This window comes from Lupinus angustifolius, chromosome LG08 (assembly GCF_001865875.1).
Source record: "Lupinus angustifolius cultivar Tanjil chromosome LG08, LupAngTanjil_v1.0, whole genome shotgun sequence".
NCBI classification, from domain to species: domain Eukaryota; kingdom Viridiplantae; phylum Streptophyta; class Magnoliopsida; order Fabales; family Fabaceae; genus Lupinus; species Lupinus angustifolius.
The window spans coordinates 2,367,498-2,388,516 of NC_032016.1; the positions used below are offsets into that span (position 1 = coordinate 2,367,498).

At 30.9% G+C, this 21,019-nt stretch overlaps 2 protein-coding genes across 2 annotated transcripts; both read left to right on the top strand.

Annotated features, from left to right (window-relative positions):
* On the top strand, positions 4,563-7,415 carry LOC109354910 (zinc finger protein CONSTANS-LIKE 2-like). Its single transcript, XM_019597721.1, has 2 exons — positions 4,563-5,459; positions 6,815-7,415. The coding sequence occupies exons 1-2, from the start codon at positions 4,641-4,643 to the stop codon at positions 7,172-7,174; spliced, it is 1,179 nt and encodes a 392-aa protein (XP_019453266.1). The 5' UTR covers positions 4,563-4,640; the 3' UTR covers positions 7,175-7,415.
* On the top strand, positions 14,311-16,471 carry LOC109353809 (ribosome biogenesis protein BRX1-like). Its single transcript, XM_019596171.1, has 5 exons — positions 14,311-14,337; positions 14,401-14,629; positions 15,057-15,198; positions 15,942-16,000; positions 16,345-16,471. Exons 2-5 carry the CDS (start codon positions 14,418-14,420, stop codon positions 16,469-16,471), a joined length of 540 nt encoding a protein of 179 aa, XP_019451716.1. The 5' UTR covers positions 14,311-14,337; positions 14,401-14,417.

A 21,019-nucleotide genomic window follows, 5' to 3' on the forward strand; every position in this document is an offset into this window, starting at 1 on the left:
TAATGTATTTCCACTTGTCCCTTATGGAAAACATTAATCACAAAGTTATTATAACATGTCACCATTATGGAAAAAGTGAAAAATGATTAGCAATCAATTCTCATATTCTTATTTATTTGTCAATTATATAAAATATTATTTTTTGTTACCCATAATTTTAAGGGTTAGTTTGGAAGTTAGGTTTTGGAGGTGAAAAATAAAAATGGAAAACTTGAGAGTCATCTCACAAATGTATTTTATGACTCTCAAGCCTTTTTTTTCTTCCTTTTTCCCTTCCAAAATCCAACCTCAAACTAACCATAAGAGTATTAAGACAATAAACATATCAAACATCTAAAATTCATCCATGAATATAGCATTACATCACACTTATAGATTAACAAACATAAAATCATAGTTTGACAACGTAACATTACAATTATCGAAAACTAAATTTAGTTATGTTACATTATATACATATATATTCATATTTGAGAATTGTGAATCTAGATACCTCATTATCCGAATCAGACTCATTAATTAGGGGGTTGGATTCGAATTACCTGGAAATCCAAAATACAAACCCAAATTTAACCCATTATAAGTATTACTTGTGGATACTCATCAGTCTCAATATTTATTATCATCCCTAAACCTTAGTTATGATGATCTTATTTGCACTTCAAATTGATTATTTACACTCATTATGAACCAACCAACCAGAAGTTAAGTTTCAGAATATCAAATGCAATTTATTAGTAAGAGATTAATATTCATAATAGTTGGGCAAAAGTTTTTTATATTATTACCACATCATTCATATGTAATTTTGATATTTAAATAAATGCAATATACATGATAAATAATTTTACCCACTCAATACATATATATTAAACTTCATTATTAATAGTTTTAAGAAATAATGATATAATAATTTCTCTTTAGGATTATTCTTTTAACAAAAAGGGAGTCACGTGTCATCTGAAAAGTTACTACGCGACGATCAGTGCAATGCACGGACGAGTAGGTATGTTTAGTGGGATGGCTGTTGTACTTCTAAAGTGAATTTATTATTTCAAATAGTATGATTTAGATGGGAAAAAAATGAGGGTAATATTTTTACAACGTGGATGTAAAGTATATTATTTATCATTACTAGCGTGTCGACTGGTATTTCGTGTCTGCCAACTCGCATTCTTATATTGTATCATATTTTTTATATTGGGGTACATGATATTATATTTTTTATGATAAAAGAAATATGAAAATGAATTGTCATTCTTTTAAAAAACTACAATGATAATGTGATATTTCTATGCATGGAACTTTCTCTAACTCCTATTAATATTTTTTATTATGCATAAAAACATTGTAATAATGACTAATTAGAAGAGTAAAATAGGCAATAAGAAATTACACCATATTAGATAGTTATAAGATATTTTGGCTTTATATATAGTATAGATGATTAAAACTGAATGATAGATAATAGAATGAAAGTGTATAAAAAATTTAAATGGTTACTATATACTTTTTTTCTCAAAAAATATATATATAATGACATTGTGTGGGTTCTTTATATCATTTACTTATTATATTTAATTATCATCGTTGATTTTTTTTAAAATAATCAAATAAATGGTGAATGATATAATGATTGTATGTAAATATTTATACAAATTATGCATTAACTCCTTTCTTCTATTCTCACTAATTTTCTCTCAATTTCCACAACATCATTTTTCACCTCCTTTCCTCTCTCTATTTCTCTTTTACCTACATTCTCTCTATACATTTTCGTTTTCTATTAATTTCCTAAAGTTCTACTCTTTTTCATTCTAATATCTTATGTACTCCTCAACAATTCTATAAGGTGACTTTTTTTTTAGTTTTCTTGATTTTAATTATTTTTTCATTAGTATTCTTTGTCTGATTCTCTTTATCTTTTTGTAGGTTGCTTTTATGTCTTTGATTTTGCAGTGAAAATGGCTTTCAATGATAAACTTAACATTTTTGAAGAGGTGTCATCAAAAACAATCTGATCAAAGATTGTTAGCTTAATTTATTAAGAAGATAATAATTCTTTTATAAGAAGTTCTAAAGATTGTATACTTAATCCCAAACAATAAAAATACTAGTTGACAAAATGTAATAGTAGGAGTCAACACACTAATCAATATAATATGAAACTAACATTAATTAGACACATTAACCATTAGTATAATTTGAAGAGTTTTTTTAATTAATGCATTAATTGTCCCACCAAATAACCTAGTTTTAAAGAAAGAATTGTTGTCTGACATGACACCAAGTAGAAGTGTCAAGATAGACTATTCGGACGGGTTTGGTTAGTCTACGTCGGGTTCAGACTAAACCAGGCCGAACTAAAAAGCTTGGATACATTTAATGCATATTAAATTGTAGTCCAAACCTGCCCTAACAGATTTGGGGTTGTGGCGAGCCAACTCGCATAAACTAAAAAATATTTATTTAAATTTTAACATATTTAATCTATTTAGTATATATATATATATATATCATTTGATATTAATATATAATTTTTTTAACACACTTGTTATGCTCAATGTAACCAAACTTATATATCTAATGTCTTGTGTTTGAGTTAAGATATGATGTCAAGTCCACGTATATGATTTTTAACATAAATCTTTTATTAAATCTATCATTTTCATTAGACATTCACTCTCTAACACAATATTATTTGTAACTTCACTTTAATATATGAATCTTTATACATTCTCAAAAATATTATATTTTGTATGTTCTTTATCAACACTTTCATTGTACTATTATATTAAATTTGGTTGTATGGAGTTCTCTATGGTAAACAATTATGTTGTCTTTAGTTTTGTTGTAAATGTTATTTTCTTCATTATATTTTCATTGTAGAAGTTAAATCTAATTAAATACATACTTAAGAAAATAAAATTGAAATATATATGTTTAATGTTTTCTCATTTGATTTGACACATTATTTTATAAATATTTATGTTTAGACATTACTCTATTTTTTATTCAAACTTTATAATACAATATTTATTATCTACTTTTATTATAAGTTGTTTTGTAAATTTTTACATAATGCTTATTTCCAAGGCAAAAGTCACAAAAAAGATAAAATAATATAAGGAAAATGGGTAGCTCGAACCCACCCAGGTAAGCTTGGATTTAATATAGCCCGGTCGTGCTAAAATCCCGAATTCTATAAAATATACCTAATATGATACTCAAGCCTTATTATAACACCCCAACCCTGACGTGCGATATCTCAAGCCCATGAATACCCTGTGGGTAAGTAGCGACTCATGGGTAAAGTGACTATTTATCCCCGATGTCACGGGTTCAAGTCGCGGAAGGCTCCCCTTTGTGGGGAATAAAATACTGCAGAAATATTTAAGCTTGTGGGTGATACACTCAGTGTATGGCTAAGGTGTTACACCTATAAATTTTCGGGCTTTGGCGGACCAACCCGATCCGTTTTGACACCTCTAACACCAATGCTAAATGGGCGCATAAGGCAATAAGGAAATCAATTTTATATTTCTGTGTCGAATTTTGTTAGTATCGGCTAAGCAGATGCTAATTAGCATCATAAAAGATGATTCTAAAGTGGATAAACAAGTAGTGTCAGCAAAAGTTGTCAATAGGAGAGTAAGCAATTCCAATTTTAAACTACGAAACTGTTGGAGTCAAACTAAACCAGTTATGTGGTCTAGTTCTTTTTCAAGGAAACGTTTAAGATCAGTTCAATTTGCTAATTTAGAGATTGAAAAATTGCTATCACATATTTAAGAAAAAATATTATTTCATATAAAGTAAATATCATTTTGACTAAAATATATCCCAAATTTAGAATATGACTCTTTTAAATATATTTGTTTTATGAGTAATGTTATGTCTTCTAGCCACAAGAAAATAAAACATATAACTTGTAGACCAATTATTAATAAATAAAATATTATTTTTTTGACATATATCACTTTCTTATGAGTATATGGATTTAGTAGAATGATATATAATTTTTTATATTATTAATCTACTATAAGAAAGTTTTATTTATTTCCAGTGAGGAGAATGTAAGAGGTGAAAGGTAAGGTTGACCAATACATGTATCTAATGGACCTTCACGGATCCCTACATGGCTCCTACCAATGTGATTTCTTTTGAAGTGCTACTTATTTTGGAATGAGACTCCTCTCAAGTACCGAAGATTAAGTGATATAAAAAATCAAAGAAAATAAGATATATTTTTATATTTATATCATTATATTTATTATGATAAGATAAATTTATTCTTCGAAAAAAATTACACTTACATCTCCATTAATGGAGAGGACTCCGACCCGTTACTTTGTTAGTACCAACAACAACTAATGTCGACTTGCATACTCTCTTTAATGATTCCAAACCCCAAAGTTGCAACCTGGGTCCCACCACACCCTTTCAAACCATAGCCACCCACATAATAAGATAATGTTACAACTTTCCCACACCACTAATTATCTTCCACGTGGCATCCCTAGATTCTCTCTCTCTTCAAAAAACCCAACAAATACAAGCACACCCCTTAGTTCATAAACTTCACACCATTGTATACTTTTGTTCATTAAGAAAATTAAAATAAAAAACTAACTCCACAAATGTTGGAACATGACACTGCTAAGGCCATCAGAACTGTTGCATGCAGTAACTGGGCGCCTCGCATGTGCGACACATGTCGTGCTGCGACATGCACCGTGTTCTGCCGCGTGGACTCTGCGTACCTGTGCGCAGGATGCGACGCAAGAGTCCACACAGTGAACCACGTGGCGTCGCAGCACGAACGCGTGTGGGTGTGCGAGGCATGCGAGCGCGCCCCTGCAGAGTTCCTCTGCAAGGCGGACGCAGCCTCGTTGTGTTCCTCTTGTGACTCTGACATCCACTCTGCTAACCTTCTCGCCAGCCGCCACCACCGCGTGCCGATCATGCCCATCTCAGGGTTCCTCTACGGCCCTCCGGCTACTCAAGAGGGTGGGTTTGTGAGTGGTCGGGGTTGCGGTGGTGGTTGTGGCAGTGAGGTTGAGATGGATGAAGAAGAAGATGGTGTCGGTGTGGAAGATGAAGATGAAGCAGCTTCATGGCTCTTACTGAATCCTATGAAGAACAACAACATCAGCAGCAACAATGAGCAGAGTAATGGATTCTTGTTTGGTGGGGAAGTTGATGAGTACTTGGACCTTGTTGATTGTAATTCTTGTGATGGCAACAACAACAACAACAACCAGTTCAATTCTGGTACTGAACATTATGTTCAGCAGAACCAGCATCAACAACAACATTATGGTGTTCCTCAGAAAAGCTATGCTGGGGACAGTGTTGTTCCAGTTCAGCAACACCAGCAAGGACATCATTTTCAACTTGGGTTGGAGTTTGAATCACCCAAAGCTGGATTTAGTTACAATGGTTCTATTAGTCAAAGTGTAAGTTTCTTCAGTCACTACTTTTTTTTTGTGATTATGGTTAAAATATTGTTGATCTAACTACAATTGTGTATGGAGAGATTACATGCAGTTTTCTGATTTTATTTTACAAATTTTCAAAATTGGATTTACAAATTTTCATTGGTCTAAATGAAGTTCTTGATTACCTTGAATTAGTATTATTTTTTTGTCTGATTTTAATTTGATTTGTTGTATCACTTTTTTAGGAGTGGCAGTTTTTCTAGTATCCCTTATGATTATCATATTGTTTTTGCCATAGTTAGATTCATAAGTAGTTGCAACTTCAAAGTCAACTTTTACTTTCTGGTTCCAATTTCTCTTACCTTGTTTTTGGTCTTGTTTATTTATATGTTTTGTCTACTACATCTTTTGCCATTAATTCCACTTGTACTAATCCTATGTTTTCTTAAGGTTATTCAAGTTGGTTCCTTTGATTCTTTTTGCAACTTTGTATCCCCTTTTCACTTTTTTTTCTTTTAGTGGAAGGATTCCTTCTAATAATAGCAAAGTGTCACAATTTATTGCTAGCAATGATTCTAAGATTGTTACCCCCAATATATATTAGGATACTCTCTGACTTTCTTTTACTGCATTTAATATTATTTTTCAAATAATAATATTTATCAATTTTATATATAGGAGGATATGCAGTCACCTTTATTCTCTTAAATTTTATATAGCATACTTTGTTTCCTTTCACATAGAGCATCAACTAACAAGTTGGGTCAATGGACAAATGTCTCAAGCATGTCCCCAAGTCTATTCGGTACCAATCACAATATGACATGTCGGTTAAAAAAATTAACATTCATGATTTTTTCTACTTTTACTTTATTATTATTGGTTCGGGACATGTTTGGGGACAACAAACTCTTGTCTTCACTAGACTTGCTATAAAGTATTCAACAAAAATCTGTTGTCCTAAACAATGTCAGTACCAATAAAAACATGTATTATCAATTACTTCTTTGTCATAAAATTATCTTAGCTAGGATAAAAATGTTCTATGAACAATAATTTTTTTACAACTTTACACAATTTTGAGTTTTATAATGCAACTAATACGAATACTTCGCGTTATAAAATGCAAATTTGTCGCGAAATTTGTCCAAATTGGTTGCTAGATAACATTACTCTTAGCTAGAATTTACAGTGTCCACATAATAATCAGAACCTTGAATAGAATCATAAGTATTTGTTGTGTACAAGAAATAAAAATCTAAAACATTTTGTTTCATTAAAATCATGGATATAACTACTAGTACATTTATTTTGAACCTGTGATGTAAGTGATTTTTTATAACCAAATTTTGTTTCACTTTTTTGAAAAGCAGGTTTCAGTTTCATCAATAGATGTTGGTATTGTACCAGAATCAACCATGAGGGATGTCTCAATTTCTCATTCTAGGCCTCCAAAAGGGACAATTGACCTATTTTCGGGACCTTCCATTCAGATTCCTTGCCATCTTACTCCAATGGACAGAGAGGCCAGAGTCCTAAGGTATAGGGAGAAAAAGAAGACAAGAAAATTTGAGAAAACAATCCGGTATGCCTCAAGGAAGGCCTATGCCGAGACCCGACCTCGCATAAAAGGTCGATTTGCCAAGAGATCGAATGCCGAAGCCGAAGTGGAACAGATGTTCTCCTCGTCACTAATTACAGAGGTTGGATATGGCATTGTTCCCTCTTTCTGAATATGAAGCTGAAGAAATGGCCAGGAAGGCTGAAAACCGCAACCGAAACCACAACCGCATTGTATGCTATTACTATGTTCTTCTAATGATACTGTATTTTTTATATAATCTAATTACTATGCATTTTGCACTAATTAGATGAATGCTTTGTTTTCTATTGCCTTTTGATTGGCACTGCTATTTGTAAATACAATCCTTATATTAAGTAATTAAATTATAGTCATATGTTTTGGAGGGTTTATCTTATAATTTTCTCAATTTTTTTTGATGTTGTAACTTCTAGAGTAAGATTTGATACAATATAAAGGTATCGTTTTTGTAGGCTTCCCAAAAGGGAATGGAGGCGTGCAAAGGTTTCCTTGGGCTAGACAGAGATTAGCCGTCGAGTGATAAAGATGTAGTAAAAGGAATTATCAAAAGTATGTTCAAGAGTATTGTATTTTTAAACCAAAAAAAGATCTTCCCAATTCTTTATTTCAATTAAAAATGATCAATTTAGTGAAAGGAACAATGATAATGATGCAGATAGCCCGCATCTTCACATACATGTCTATTTCGTCGAGCCTCATTCTGAGACAAAGAGTTAAACTCATTAGTCACATAGCTTGGATACATCTATGTTATCTTCTATTTTCTTTACTACATCTACCTTTGGTGTATCTTGCTCACTTGAAAATTCTAATGAGACTAGTCAGAGGCAAAATGCATTAACAAATACCTTTGAAGTTTCATCTTTAACCTTATTTTTAATAGGTTAAATATGTTTTTAGAATCCCAAATATATAGTTTTGGTTTTACTTCCCTCATATTAATTGGTGACATAACTAATTGAGGTTTGTGTATCATCACTAGAGACTAAAATCAAACCATCAACTAAATTGTATTTTAGAACCATAATTGTGAACATAATATTATGATTTCGTAGTCCCTGTAACAACATCGTGATTATAATTACAATTACATCAGTCACATTTTCTGATTAACAAAATTTAACTACAACCAAAATTTTAAAATAAGATTTTGTACTCTTCCTTTGTAAGGAAAAGTTAGCTTGAACTTTTTGTCAGTGTGGAAGTGAATATCTGAAAATAAAATGTAGAATTTTTTAACATTTTAATGAATCTATGGGAAAATCATCCATGACTATGACATAGCTATATACCCATTGTCTGAAAAGGCTGAAGATCAGATTAAAATTCCTGAATCAAGCTCAAACTTTTTCACTTTAATTTTCATACTGTCATGATCTTCAAATATTGGAAAAATCAATAGATTGGAATAATTCTATCCATGAATATTCCCATGAGTGGTATGAATTGGAAAAAGAAATTCAAATCAATAGTAAATAATGTGATGATAATGTAAAAACTTTTACCCTAATAATTCATGAATTTAAACTCTTCATACTAAATGTATAAATAAAATTGAAGGAAAGTAGAATAAAAACACTTCAAATTTTAATGTTGACAAACCTCCTTAAACCAAGGACCTAGTATAAAATGTATTTATAATATTTGTCTCTCCTTCTAATGGTTAAAAAGACAACATTCAATCTCATCCAACTAGGATGAAATACAATTATCTCACTTGTTGTTATCGTAGCTTGCAACAATTCTAAATGACACGAAATAATACTTACTGGCTGAGTCACAACCAGGTCGCCCTCTTTAAGACGTTTCGTGGCCTTGCCAAAAATGTGCAAGCAGACTATCAACCACGTCGTCCCTAGGATAAAACAATTCAAGTCTCTGTTATTGAATTCTTACTGCATTGTAAGAATCGATCTCGAATACACCCACCACAATATAGCTACCAGTGCCAATTCTCGAAATTCCCACAATATGACTAATAGTATCAATTCTCGAAATTCTCACAATATGTATACTCGTGCCAATTCTTTTCCTACAATACTGACTACTAGTGTCAGTTCTCGAAATGCCCAGAATATGGCTACCTGTGCCAATTCTTTTCCCTCAATACTGACTACCAGTGTCAGTTATCGAAATGTCCACAATATGGCTATCCGTGTCAATTCTTAGTATCACGGAAAGAAAGAGGGGGAAGTTTGCCGGAAATGTATCAGCAGAAAATATGAGGGAGAAAGAAAAAGTTGAATGAATGCGCATTCAATTTGGGGCAAGAAAATATGAAGATAAGAGACTTCTATTTATAACATGAGATTTTTTTCATGTCCCTCATCTCTCCAATGTAGGACTTGAGAGTTTTTTTTATTTCACACCCACAACCAAGTTCCAACAATCCTGCACTTGAAATTAAAAAATGATTTCCGAGAATTTTTGTGTGTGGTCTCGATAAGATTATGCATAAACAAATGTCTCATGTGACTTGAACCTTTGTATAGTGAGTAAGATCTAGATTTTACTAGAGTGACTCATAGTCTTGAACTCTATACCTGACATCAAACTACACACAACTTTTTCAAATGTGTATTCTGTAAAGCCTGTGCGTTATAGGTCATGCATGTCTATCCCAGTATAGTGAAAGCTTTAAAAATTTATGCCCCAAAATTTTATAGGAAGCGACCCCCACTTCCACATTCTGATAAATGAGTCTATTAAGAGTACTCCTGTGGCGCAAGGTACTCCACTCCACTTAGAGTATAGATCTCATTAAGAGTTTAATTCATCCTTACATATGCTACAAGAATCATGTTTCTCATAATTTTATAGTACGTTCATTCTCATATCGCTTCACAACTTTTTATTACCTATTGAACCTATTTCTTGGGATCTCCGGACAGTTAGATCGGGTTACCATCATGAATGATTCTCGTTCTAAGGGCAATAGTCCCATGATCTTAGAAGTATTATGGACTTTCTCTCTAGCTAGTCTTTTCGTCAAAGGATCTTCAAAGTTATTCTCAGTGTGTATATGATCCACTCTAACAGCTCCTATAGAGAGTAACTATCTAATAGTGCTACGCTTACGATGAATTTGTCGTTTCTTACCGTTATAAAAGCGGTTCTCAATTTTTGCAATAGTCACAATACTATCACAATAGATCAACACAACTGATATCAATTTTCCCATAGGGGAATCCCTGCAAGCAAACTTCTCAGCTAACTTGTTTCTTCATAGTTGTTGCTAATGCTATCATCTCAACTTCTAAAATGGATTGAGCTAACATAGTCTATTTTTTTAGACTCAAGATAGTCCATCTCATCATTTATGGATTATCGCTATAAATCAACATCTAAAGAAATCAAAACTTATTGGAGAGTTGATGAATTATCCTCCAATATATAGACCATATAATCAGGTCTATACTCTTTAGCAGTTATTGCTCTTACTTTTTCTAGGTTCTATTTCAAACCTTTCATTTTCTGTCATATATCTAATCACAAGTATGTGACTAGTTGATGTGCCCCCACTATTCATCAATTTAAAAAGGAATTTATCTTCATTGAAGTCAACATCATTAGACTCAATGATCACTTTTGCGTTAAGGTTGTAAAACCTATACGCCTTACTATTTACAGCATACACATCGAATAAACATTCATAGGCTCTTTGAGTTTAACTCTATAGGGGCATACCATCAGAAATGATTTGATGAGTAATTCGATGTATCTCATATGATTGAGACTCTACTGATTTATTATCAGTCATATGATGTTTAAGGTAGTGACTCACATCATTGTTTTTTTCACTTTCCTCAGTATCATATTTCTTTATTTCTCAAGTGCATACCAAATTAATTTGGCAGATATATATGAGTTGTAGTAATTATAGAGATCATTTGACAACTCATTCAGAATGAAATTCATAAAAGTAATCATTTTCTTTCCAGAGAGTTAATTAATAGTTAGTTTATCATTTTTTCCCAGCTTTCTCTAGCAACATTAGGACATTGATTTCCAAAATGTGTGCAACTTTTCTCATAGTGAGGAAAAATTTCATCTTATGTTACTAACGTTTAAAATTTGTCTCATCAAACCGAAATGGTTTGTTAGGGTCAAAACCGTTCGGTCCAGTAATATTATCTACGAATGTCATTGCAGTAGAAACGTCTTAAAATTGTTGTTACTGTAACTTGTAACAATTCTAAATGGCACGAAATAATACTGACTGAGTCACGACAAGGTCGCTCTCTTTATGACGTTTCGTAGCACTACAAAAAATGTGCAAGCAGACTATCAATCATGTCGTCCCTAGGATAAAACAACTCAGATCTATGTTATCAAATTCTTACAACACTATAAGAACCAATCTCGAATACACTCACCACAATATGGATACCAGTGTCAATTCTCGAATTTCCCACAACATGGCTAACAGTGTCAATTCTCGAAATTTCCACAATAAGGTTACCCGTGCCAATTTTTCCCCCACAATACTGACTATTAGTGTTAGTTCTGGAAATGCCCAGAATACTGACTACCCGTGCAAATTCTTAGTACCAAGGAAAGAAATGGGAGAAGTTTGTTGGAAATGCGTCAGCGGAAAATATGAGGGAGAAAGAAAAGGTTGAATGAAAGCACATTCAACTTGGGGCAAGAAAATATGAAGATAAGAGACTTATATTTATAACATGAGATTTTTTCCATATTCCTCATCTCTCCAATGTGGGACTTGGGAGTTGTTTTCTTTCAAAACTCTTCTATGCGAGACTTGAGAGTTTTTTTGATTTCACACCCACAACCAAGTTCCAACATCACTTGTTTGTGATGTTTCTCTTACTCAAAATACACATTGAAAATAATATCTTCAACTTTTAAAGTTGAACATCATAGTTTTTAAGTATCAATGAATAATGTTCTACTGGATCCCCAAAGTTGAGAGTTCAATTTCTGGGAGAGACATTTGTTTAGAGGAGCAACCACAAACCCAAAATGATTAGTTCCTGACCTGAAGGTGAGCAACTACCTTTGATAGTACCGAAAAAATGAATAATTTCAAGACTTTAGAACTGATATTGTCATGTAAAAAAATTATGAAAAAAAATCTATTATGACTATATATCTAAAGTGAGTAGGAGTTTGTGAGAAGTTTGAGAGATTAAGGTCTATAGAAGAGAAATTAGCTTATGCTATATCTTGATAGTTTTATCTTCATACCTATCTTTGCTCAAATAGGCTAAATTGTCACATAGTGGTCCTCAAAAGTGGTTGCACTTTTTTACTTTTATGAAAGGCATGATATATAAGTAGAAAAAGTAGTACAAGTGGAAGTTATTTTTACATTTATATAAGGATTGATACCCTTTGTTTGATATGTACGTCATTCCAAGACACTAGGTGATGAACTTCAATTGGTGCTAGGACCCATGAAATTCATTCTAAAGACAAAAAAGAGCACTAATTCCGAATAGACTAAGTTTCTTCTGTTTTTCTATGCACAAATAATGTTTCATTCAATTAAATTTAGTATTACAAAAAAAAATTAGAACTTATGCTATTGCTAAATTCATATATATGTCAAAGTTCTTCATTTTTTTATTATCATTACTGTATTTTCTGAAGCAACATGCCCGTTCATTATATCCCAAATCTAAACTTCCCCTTAAAAAAACAAAAGAGACTTCGAAAATAAAAAAATTAAAAATACAAATACTAGCAATAGAGGTAGTGATACTAAGGTCTGGTGGTATAAGGTCCCGTTAGTTTTCAAGATGACTAAAAGGTCAAGAGTTTGATTTCTATGAGCAACACTTGTTGGGATGAACAATTACGAATATCGAAAGGGATTAATTTCTTACTCATAAGGTGATGATATACTCTTAGTAATATAGAAAAAATGTGATATTTAAATGTTGTAACTTCCTCAAATCACAAGATTAAAAGATTAAACATATACACAAAAATATGTGTAGGAAAAAATTCTTTAGTAGTTAGACTTTAATGGTGGGAGACATTATACTTAAAGATACATATTACATACTACTAAAGATGATGAAAAATATCATCATATATATAGCCAAGATCTTTCTTGTCAAATTGTAACACCGTGAAAATTCGATCTATTTTATTAATTATTTATTTTTTTATAAATTAATCGATAATGAATTAGGCTAAACCGTAGTTGAGTGTTAGTCTTGTTTTGTGAATTCCTATTTTATGGTAAATATTCATAATTTTCTGTGACATAAAGTTTTTGGACTGCTATCGGGTTCGAATTCGCCAGAATTCGGCCAAAAAACATGTTTTTGAGTTTTGTAGCTCGGAATCAAATTCCGATTGTGCTATTGGCTTCGAAATATTATTTCGAGTCAGGATAGACATCAAGTTTGTCCAAAACGCATTTCTAAATATTTTTCACTCTGAATTCGATATTCCGAATTCTAACCGTAATTGGAAGATTTTATATCCAGCCAAGTATTAACCGACAATACTCGGGCATGACCTCATCGTGAATGTTTTTCTGAAGAAGTCACCTCATGTTCCCGAATGAAACTTGTTGGACAAACAAGCAAAAATACTCATCTTTTAGAAATCGTTGTTTTGAAACCATGAAATATTATTGTTCATGAGTGTTTTAATTTTTGAAAATATGCATGTTATTTATGTTGATGAAAGATGATGATTTTGAAATCAAAGAATATTTTAAATCGAAATGTCGTTTTGATCATGAGATCAATCCTTGTAAAAAGGCGTTGAAATGATCATGAACTAATAGAAATTGGGAATGAGACTTTCGAGGATAAGTGATGGTTCAAGAAAATAAATCTTGGACCAGATGGATGAAAGTCTCGGATGTTCTTAAAATAGATTAAAATGATGTCTTTAGCTTAGAATTAGTAGGAAAATGATTTAACTCGCGAATCGTTGATTGGCTTTCGTGTTTAGTTTCAAGGCGTTCGAAGTCGGACAACCTATGCATTCACGGAAGGGAAATCAACCGTGCAGCAACCCAATATATCAACAAACTTAACTAATCATTCTCTAATACATTTAATCAAACACTAATACATTTGGATTGTATTTTTTCCTAACACTAATAAGCCCAATATATTTGGGCCATAAATGTCCAAAAAAAAATTACCCTCACTTTTTCAGATACACATCTCATGTCCCACAAATTGTAACATTATTTGCCATCACATGTTAATGATATATGTTCCCCACTCATTCATTTATTCATTCATAGGCCATAGCACTTAACCAAAGTCCCCACTAGTTTCCGCCACTAAATACTGTAAGTGTGTCACAGCTAAATGTTGTTATTAGCTATTACTAAGTTCTGATTTTGGTTATTGGGTTTAACAGAATTTCTAACTATAACTATGGGAAAGAAGAGAAAACACACTGAAACTCAAGCTATGGTATCAGTATCAAAGAAAGAAGAAGATGCTCCAGAAAGACCAACAAGGACCCTTTTGGGTTGGAAGGATAATAATGAAGTAATCAATGATGATGAAGTTAAGGATATTGTGCCACCTTTCTTTCAGAACAAAGAAAAAGTTTTGGTCACTTGTTCAAGGCGCATTAATTATAGGTACAACAAACAATGTAGTTTTTGGTTAATGTAACAACCACAACCGAATCTTTTATCTGACTAATTCGGGTTGATTACATATATGGATTGAACGATACGATGCCGTAATGTTACCTATAACAATAATAATTAAACCTTTTATTCAACTAAGTGGAGTTGGCAATATGGTTATATGGAATGATGCTATAATATTATATGTAATAACAACAACCGAGCATTTTGTGACGAAGTGGCATCGACAATCGAATGATGTTATAATGGTAGATGTAACAACAACATCCAAACCTTTTCTCCGACTAAGTGGGGTCCTTACAGGGATAGACGGAATGATAGCATAATGTTAGATGTAACAAATGATTAGTATTTTTTTGTGTGTGTATTGTATTGGTTTTGATGGATTGAAGTGTTTTTGATAAATTTATTATAGGTACCGTAATTCGATGTTGAATGTGGTCTCAGTTTTGCCTCGTTGTAAGAAAGATAACAAGGTTGAATCAAAGGAAACAAAAGGTGCCACTCTCAATGAACTTGTTAAACTCAAGAACTGTTCCTCCTGTTTATTTTTTGAGTTCGTGAGAGGCACACACATATACCAAATGATTAGATGAGAACAATTTATATGAAATAAGAATAATTAATATTTATAAGAAATAAGAATAATTAATATCGACCATTGCATTTTATTTGAATGGTAAATATTAAAAGATAAATGTAAATAACTTTTATAGGTGATCATGTAATCAATTTACTATTAATTAACTTCTAATCTTAACCGTACATGTATAGTTGTATGACCCAAATTTATTATTTTGACAATTCTTACCTGAGAATAATTCTCACTTTAGTCACAACCTATATATATATATTTGTTATTTTGCTTTCAGATCCATATCATTACCTCCCTTCTTCTACCAACAAAGGGTTGATCTAGTGATATAAGATTCTAAGAGTTCGATTCATGGGAGCGACACTTGTTGGGAGACATTCATACACCTTCAAAGGGACTAGTACCTTATCCAAAAGGTGCCGTGATTCCTTTGTTAGTCACAAAAAATTACCTCCCATTTTCTATTTGATGAATCATCTTATGTTTTTCAAGTTTTATCCTTTTTTACTTATAACATGCTTGTACTCTTTTATTCACCTCCATCATTGGCTTGTCCTTGTATTGAATCATGATCAAATTTGAATTCTTATGATTAAGGCAATGTTTTGCATTATGTTTGCACTCCAACTCTTACTTATGACTTCAGGTATGATCAACTAGTTACATTGTGATTACTGTCTTATCCTTTCCATTTATGAATTTCAGTGCAGGAAGGCAAAGGATCTTTATTTCTGGATGGCTAAATGCCCTAATGACTATTTTATAATTTATTACAACTCCTCGTAAAATAATAATAACATTTACTTTTTCTTCAAAATAATAAATATTATTCTTATTTTGATTTGGGTTCCACAACCTACCATGTTCTTAACCAAACATATGTTTTTTATAGAATTCATAAAATAAGAATGTGGCACAATCAAAAACATAATAAGAATTTATAGGTATTTTGTTTCTGTTTTTCTGTATTTCTTTATTTTCTCTAAGTTTCATGAAAGAAACAGGAAATTTCTTAACACTATTTTGAGTACTCTTGGATGTACCATTGCATATGCAAAAGTAAATGTTATTTTCATAACATTATGGCCTTGTAATGTTCCTTTTGCAGGATAATTTCTCATTGTAATGTTACTCATAGTCCTGTCATTATTCTCAATCAGATCTCTGTTCCTCGTACCGAGTCGGACAAATTACATCGACAAGGCCTCGATAAAATGACATTGGTCGAGGCCTGAAAATTATCTTATTGATCCATGCTTTGATCCTGCCAATTTCTTTTAGTCTTTTAACCCTGTGGGAATTGCTTCTTTAGGTTGGTCCACAGTTCTCCTCGAATATTATTTAATTGTATTGTGATTCGATGTAGTTACATCATTTTGAATCAATCTCACACAACAATTGCGGTGTGATGTAGTCACCACAATAATGTGTCCGCATCAAGTGACCCCTTCTGAAACTAATGTATTCTCTTTATCCCAGTATAGAGCTATCTATTAAAACTATCTCATTTAATTATTCGTTATATTGGTTTTGATTGATGAGCATTAACTCATGCTTTTATAATAGAATTTGAGTTTTACGTCAGTGATTAGAGATGTAGGATCATATGAGATAAGGGATTTGAACAATATATATCATGCGTGAGTATGTACTTCCTCCGTCCCTAATTATAAGTTATATTTAAGTAATTTATATTGATTAAAAGTATATGTATCTAACGATAACAATGAGTATCCGAACTCGTGAATATCCATAGATAATATCTATAACAGATTAGATATGATTTTATATTTTTGGATCTGTGGATAATTGAGACTCATTATTGGATGACTTTGGGTCAAGTAATGAGGTACTAAGACTTGCGAATACCCAAATTCATTGTTTCTTCCTACATATAGCAACATAATTGTAATGTCATGCTAATTGTAATATTATAATGTTAATCCATAATTATAATATCATATTAACTCATAGATGTGATTGTTATATTGTTAAGCAATGATGTGATGTTATGTCGTTAAGTAATGATGTGATAGGGTTGTTAAGCAATTATGTTATTTTGTTAAATTCATATGTATATATAATGTTATATTGATTGAATAGTTCTTATTAAATAAATTATTCATCGTAATATTGAAGTTGTTTTTTATGTTTGTTTGAGTAAAATGAGTTATGTTTAATAGTCAATTTAAATCGAATTTAAAACTTTAAATTTTGTTTTATAATTTTTCTTTTGTTGATTGCCTAAATAACACAAATGATTGTATGAAACAAACACACAATTGCATAAATTGCTCTAAATTATTTTTAATATTTTTTAATTTGTGTGTACCCACAAATCTGATAGGTATAGAAGGACTTGTGAGTAGCAAACCTAGCGAGTATCAACACGAGTTTAGGGCGAGTTTTAGTCTAAAAATAAAGTAACGAGATGTATCTGAATAATACTTTATCCGAACCAATTCAAACTCATTGACATTCATATATGTATCACACAAAAATTAAAAGTATGTAAAAATAATAATTATTTTCAAACTTATAAAAAATTATGTTGACATTCCAAAATTACTTCTCCATTCATTTATTATAATAGGATGAGAATAATAAATGTAGAATGTATGTAACACCCTAGTTCTGACATGTGATCGCTCAGACTCATGAATATATTGAGCGTGTCACCTATACATCCAGTCTTGACATGCGACCTCCCCGACCCATGAATACACTGAGCGTGCCACCCACCAGCTTAAATACTCCCTGCAGTATTTTATTCCCCACAAAGGGGAGCCTCCTGCGACTCAAACTCATGACCTCGGGGATAAATAGTCATTATTCACATGAGGCATGCTCAATGTATTCATGGACCGGGGAGGTCGCATGTCAAGACTGGGGTGTTACCGGTGACACGCTCGGTATATTCATAGGCCTGAGAGGTCGCATGTCAGAACTGGGGTGTTACAATGTAATTATTATGATTATATTTCATGAGTTATTTAACCACCATTTGGGATGGCAACGGGCGCGAGTAGTTCTTTCTCGTTCCCAAACCTGCAACATTTGTGGGTGCCTGTGTAGGTAGTGGATATTTGTGGGTAGCTAACAAGTTTTTAATTTTAATTATATATTTATACTTTATAATCATCAATATGTAAAAATAATTATACATGAATAATATGATAATTAAGTTTATGATCATAGTCAAATAAGTGTAATTTATTATGAAATAATAATTTAGTATATAATATTAAAATAATAATAAAGATATATAAAAATTTAACTAAATTTATAAATTTGCGAGTAGCTATTATTGCGTGTATCTGTTGTGTCTTATTTAATACCTGCGGTTTAATTTAGAGACAAAGACATTCTAAAATGTTAATTTAAGGACATAATGGGATGTGAAAAAGAAAGTAAAGTTTCAATCCTTCCAAGAGAAACACTTGGGTGGAAAAGTAAGTATATAGAAATAATTAATAAATTTTAAATTTAACTCTAATTAAATTATAGTAAGAAATGATAGCATAAAAGGGCACAAAATATATTTATCTCCAAATATGACATATTGCATATATCTTCATATAAGTTTTTTTCAAATTTTCAATACTAAAGAGACTAAAAAAAGATTAAAATAATCCCTAAATCCCTTTCTCATTTTGTTCCATTCAACAATGAAGTTAAACTTCCTACTTCACACATTGGACTACCAGTTTAACAAGATGATATATTTTTGTATTTTTAGTATCAAAACTTATGTATTTACTTGAAATGACTACAAATTATTATATATCATTTTCCATTATATATTAGTAGGAAAGGATAAGACATTAAAATTATTGCTTGAATTTTTATGAAATAAGGAAGAATATTTTGTATCATTGAGAAAGTATAGTTTTTTTCAACACAAAATTGCTCCATGTAATTCATATTATAAGAGTGCAATAATTTTTTATAAGACATTTTAAATTTTTATACAACATTTATTACCTTTTCTCATTTATCCCTATTAAAAGTTTTAATTATTTCTATTTTTTTGTCATTAGAACTATTAACTAATAATCAAACAAAAGTAATTCATCCACCATTTATTCCTACTAATATGTATACACTGATAGTGTAAGTTTTTTTATACTATCAGTAAATCATCCATCATTGATTTATTAATCATCATTGATTGTCAAACAAAAGTAATACAAATCAATGGTAGATAATGTGTTGATAATGTAAAAAGTTTTACAATGTTACATAGATTTTAAACTCATAATCAAATTAAATAATTTTAAGATTTTAATCTTATAATATTTTGTAAAAGTCAAGAATGATAACTATTTTTAATGATATGTTCAATTTAACTAAAAAATTCTTATAATTACAAAACAGAGTAGGTTCTTACAATTGCATTCTTTATTCGTTGTTTATCAAGTAACAAGTAAATTATTTCCTGTAAAAAGGAAATTGGATCATTATGATTAATTCCAATAGTTAATTCTTGCAAATAAGTCTCTCAAACAACCGACTTTATTTTTTATACATTATCAAAGCAATTCACAACCAACAATCAGTTGATTTAGTGATATAAGACCTTATTATATTCCTAGAAAAATAAAAAAAAGTTAATAATTATTAAAAATAATACTTATTAAAAAGGACAATCACGCACATCAAAATATATTACTTACTTATATATAAGAGAATAGTCTTAGTAGTACAAAAAGGTCACCTCACCATGTTCATTCATTAAACCCTTGTGAGTTTATTTTTTTATTAAATAGTGTTATAGCTCAACTCAAACCTTGTCCATTGTATTAACTATTAAGTGTGTTATTGTTCAAACTTTCATTTTCATTACAGCAACTTGAGCAATAAATGGCTTAACTACCGGTGACGGAAGACTAACAATAAATACAACAAAATAATATTTATATTTATGTATCACCTATCATTTATATATTAATTATAATTAACTCTTAAATAAAAATAATACAAATAAATAATAGATAATGTATCACACTTTATTTACAGTTTGGTATATTTTCATATAATGGAGTCTCAGCTTATTTTATGCACATTGTTTCTGAATCTTAACTACAACAATAAAGTCTTTGTCCTTTAGCTCACACATAAACCAAAGATTTAATATATATACACTTGACAATGTAAGTGATTTTTACATCTCCACCATTCATATGTTTGCTAGTATTGACTTTTAAATAAAAATATTATAAATCAATGGTGGATGATGTGCTGACAGTGTAAAAAATTTTACACCGTCGGTGTATAGATTTTAAACTCATAAATAAATCAGTCATGAATTCTTAATTCTTGATTTTATCTCCTTCACTATATGCATCATCTTTCTAGAACTAATATAGCTGTTGGTTACTTCCTAAAGTCACCATTACCTTACCCCAAAAAATGTTGGCCACATGTAACCTTAATTTTTTGTTCTAATTGGTTGTATTTGGTTTAAGATATGAACTGAGATTTCTTTTCACCCCATTATATTTGTTTAATTTTTTATGCTGACTTAGTCAAATAAAAAAATATGGTAAACGAGAAAGGTATTGCAATAACAATATGAGTGGTTGGTGACCCTCCAACAAATTTCTTTAACTCATCTATTTATGTTCTCTCCAATTTCCACAAACAACTCCAACTAGGTTATTATTTTAAAAAAATTGGTACAAAAATATCTATGTATTGTTCGAGTTAGTATAATGATTTATACATAATCATTATATTATTCATTATTCATTTATATTATTTATTGTATTTAAAAGTCAATG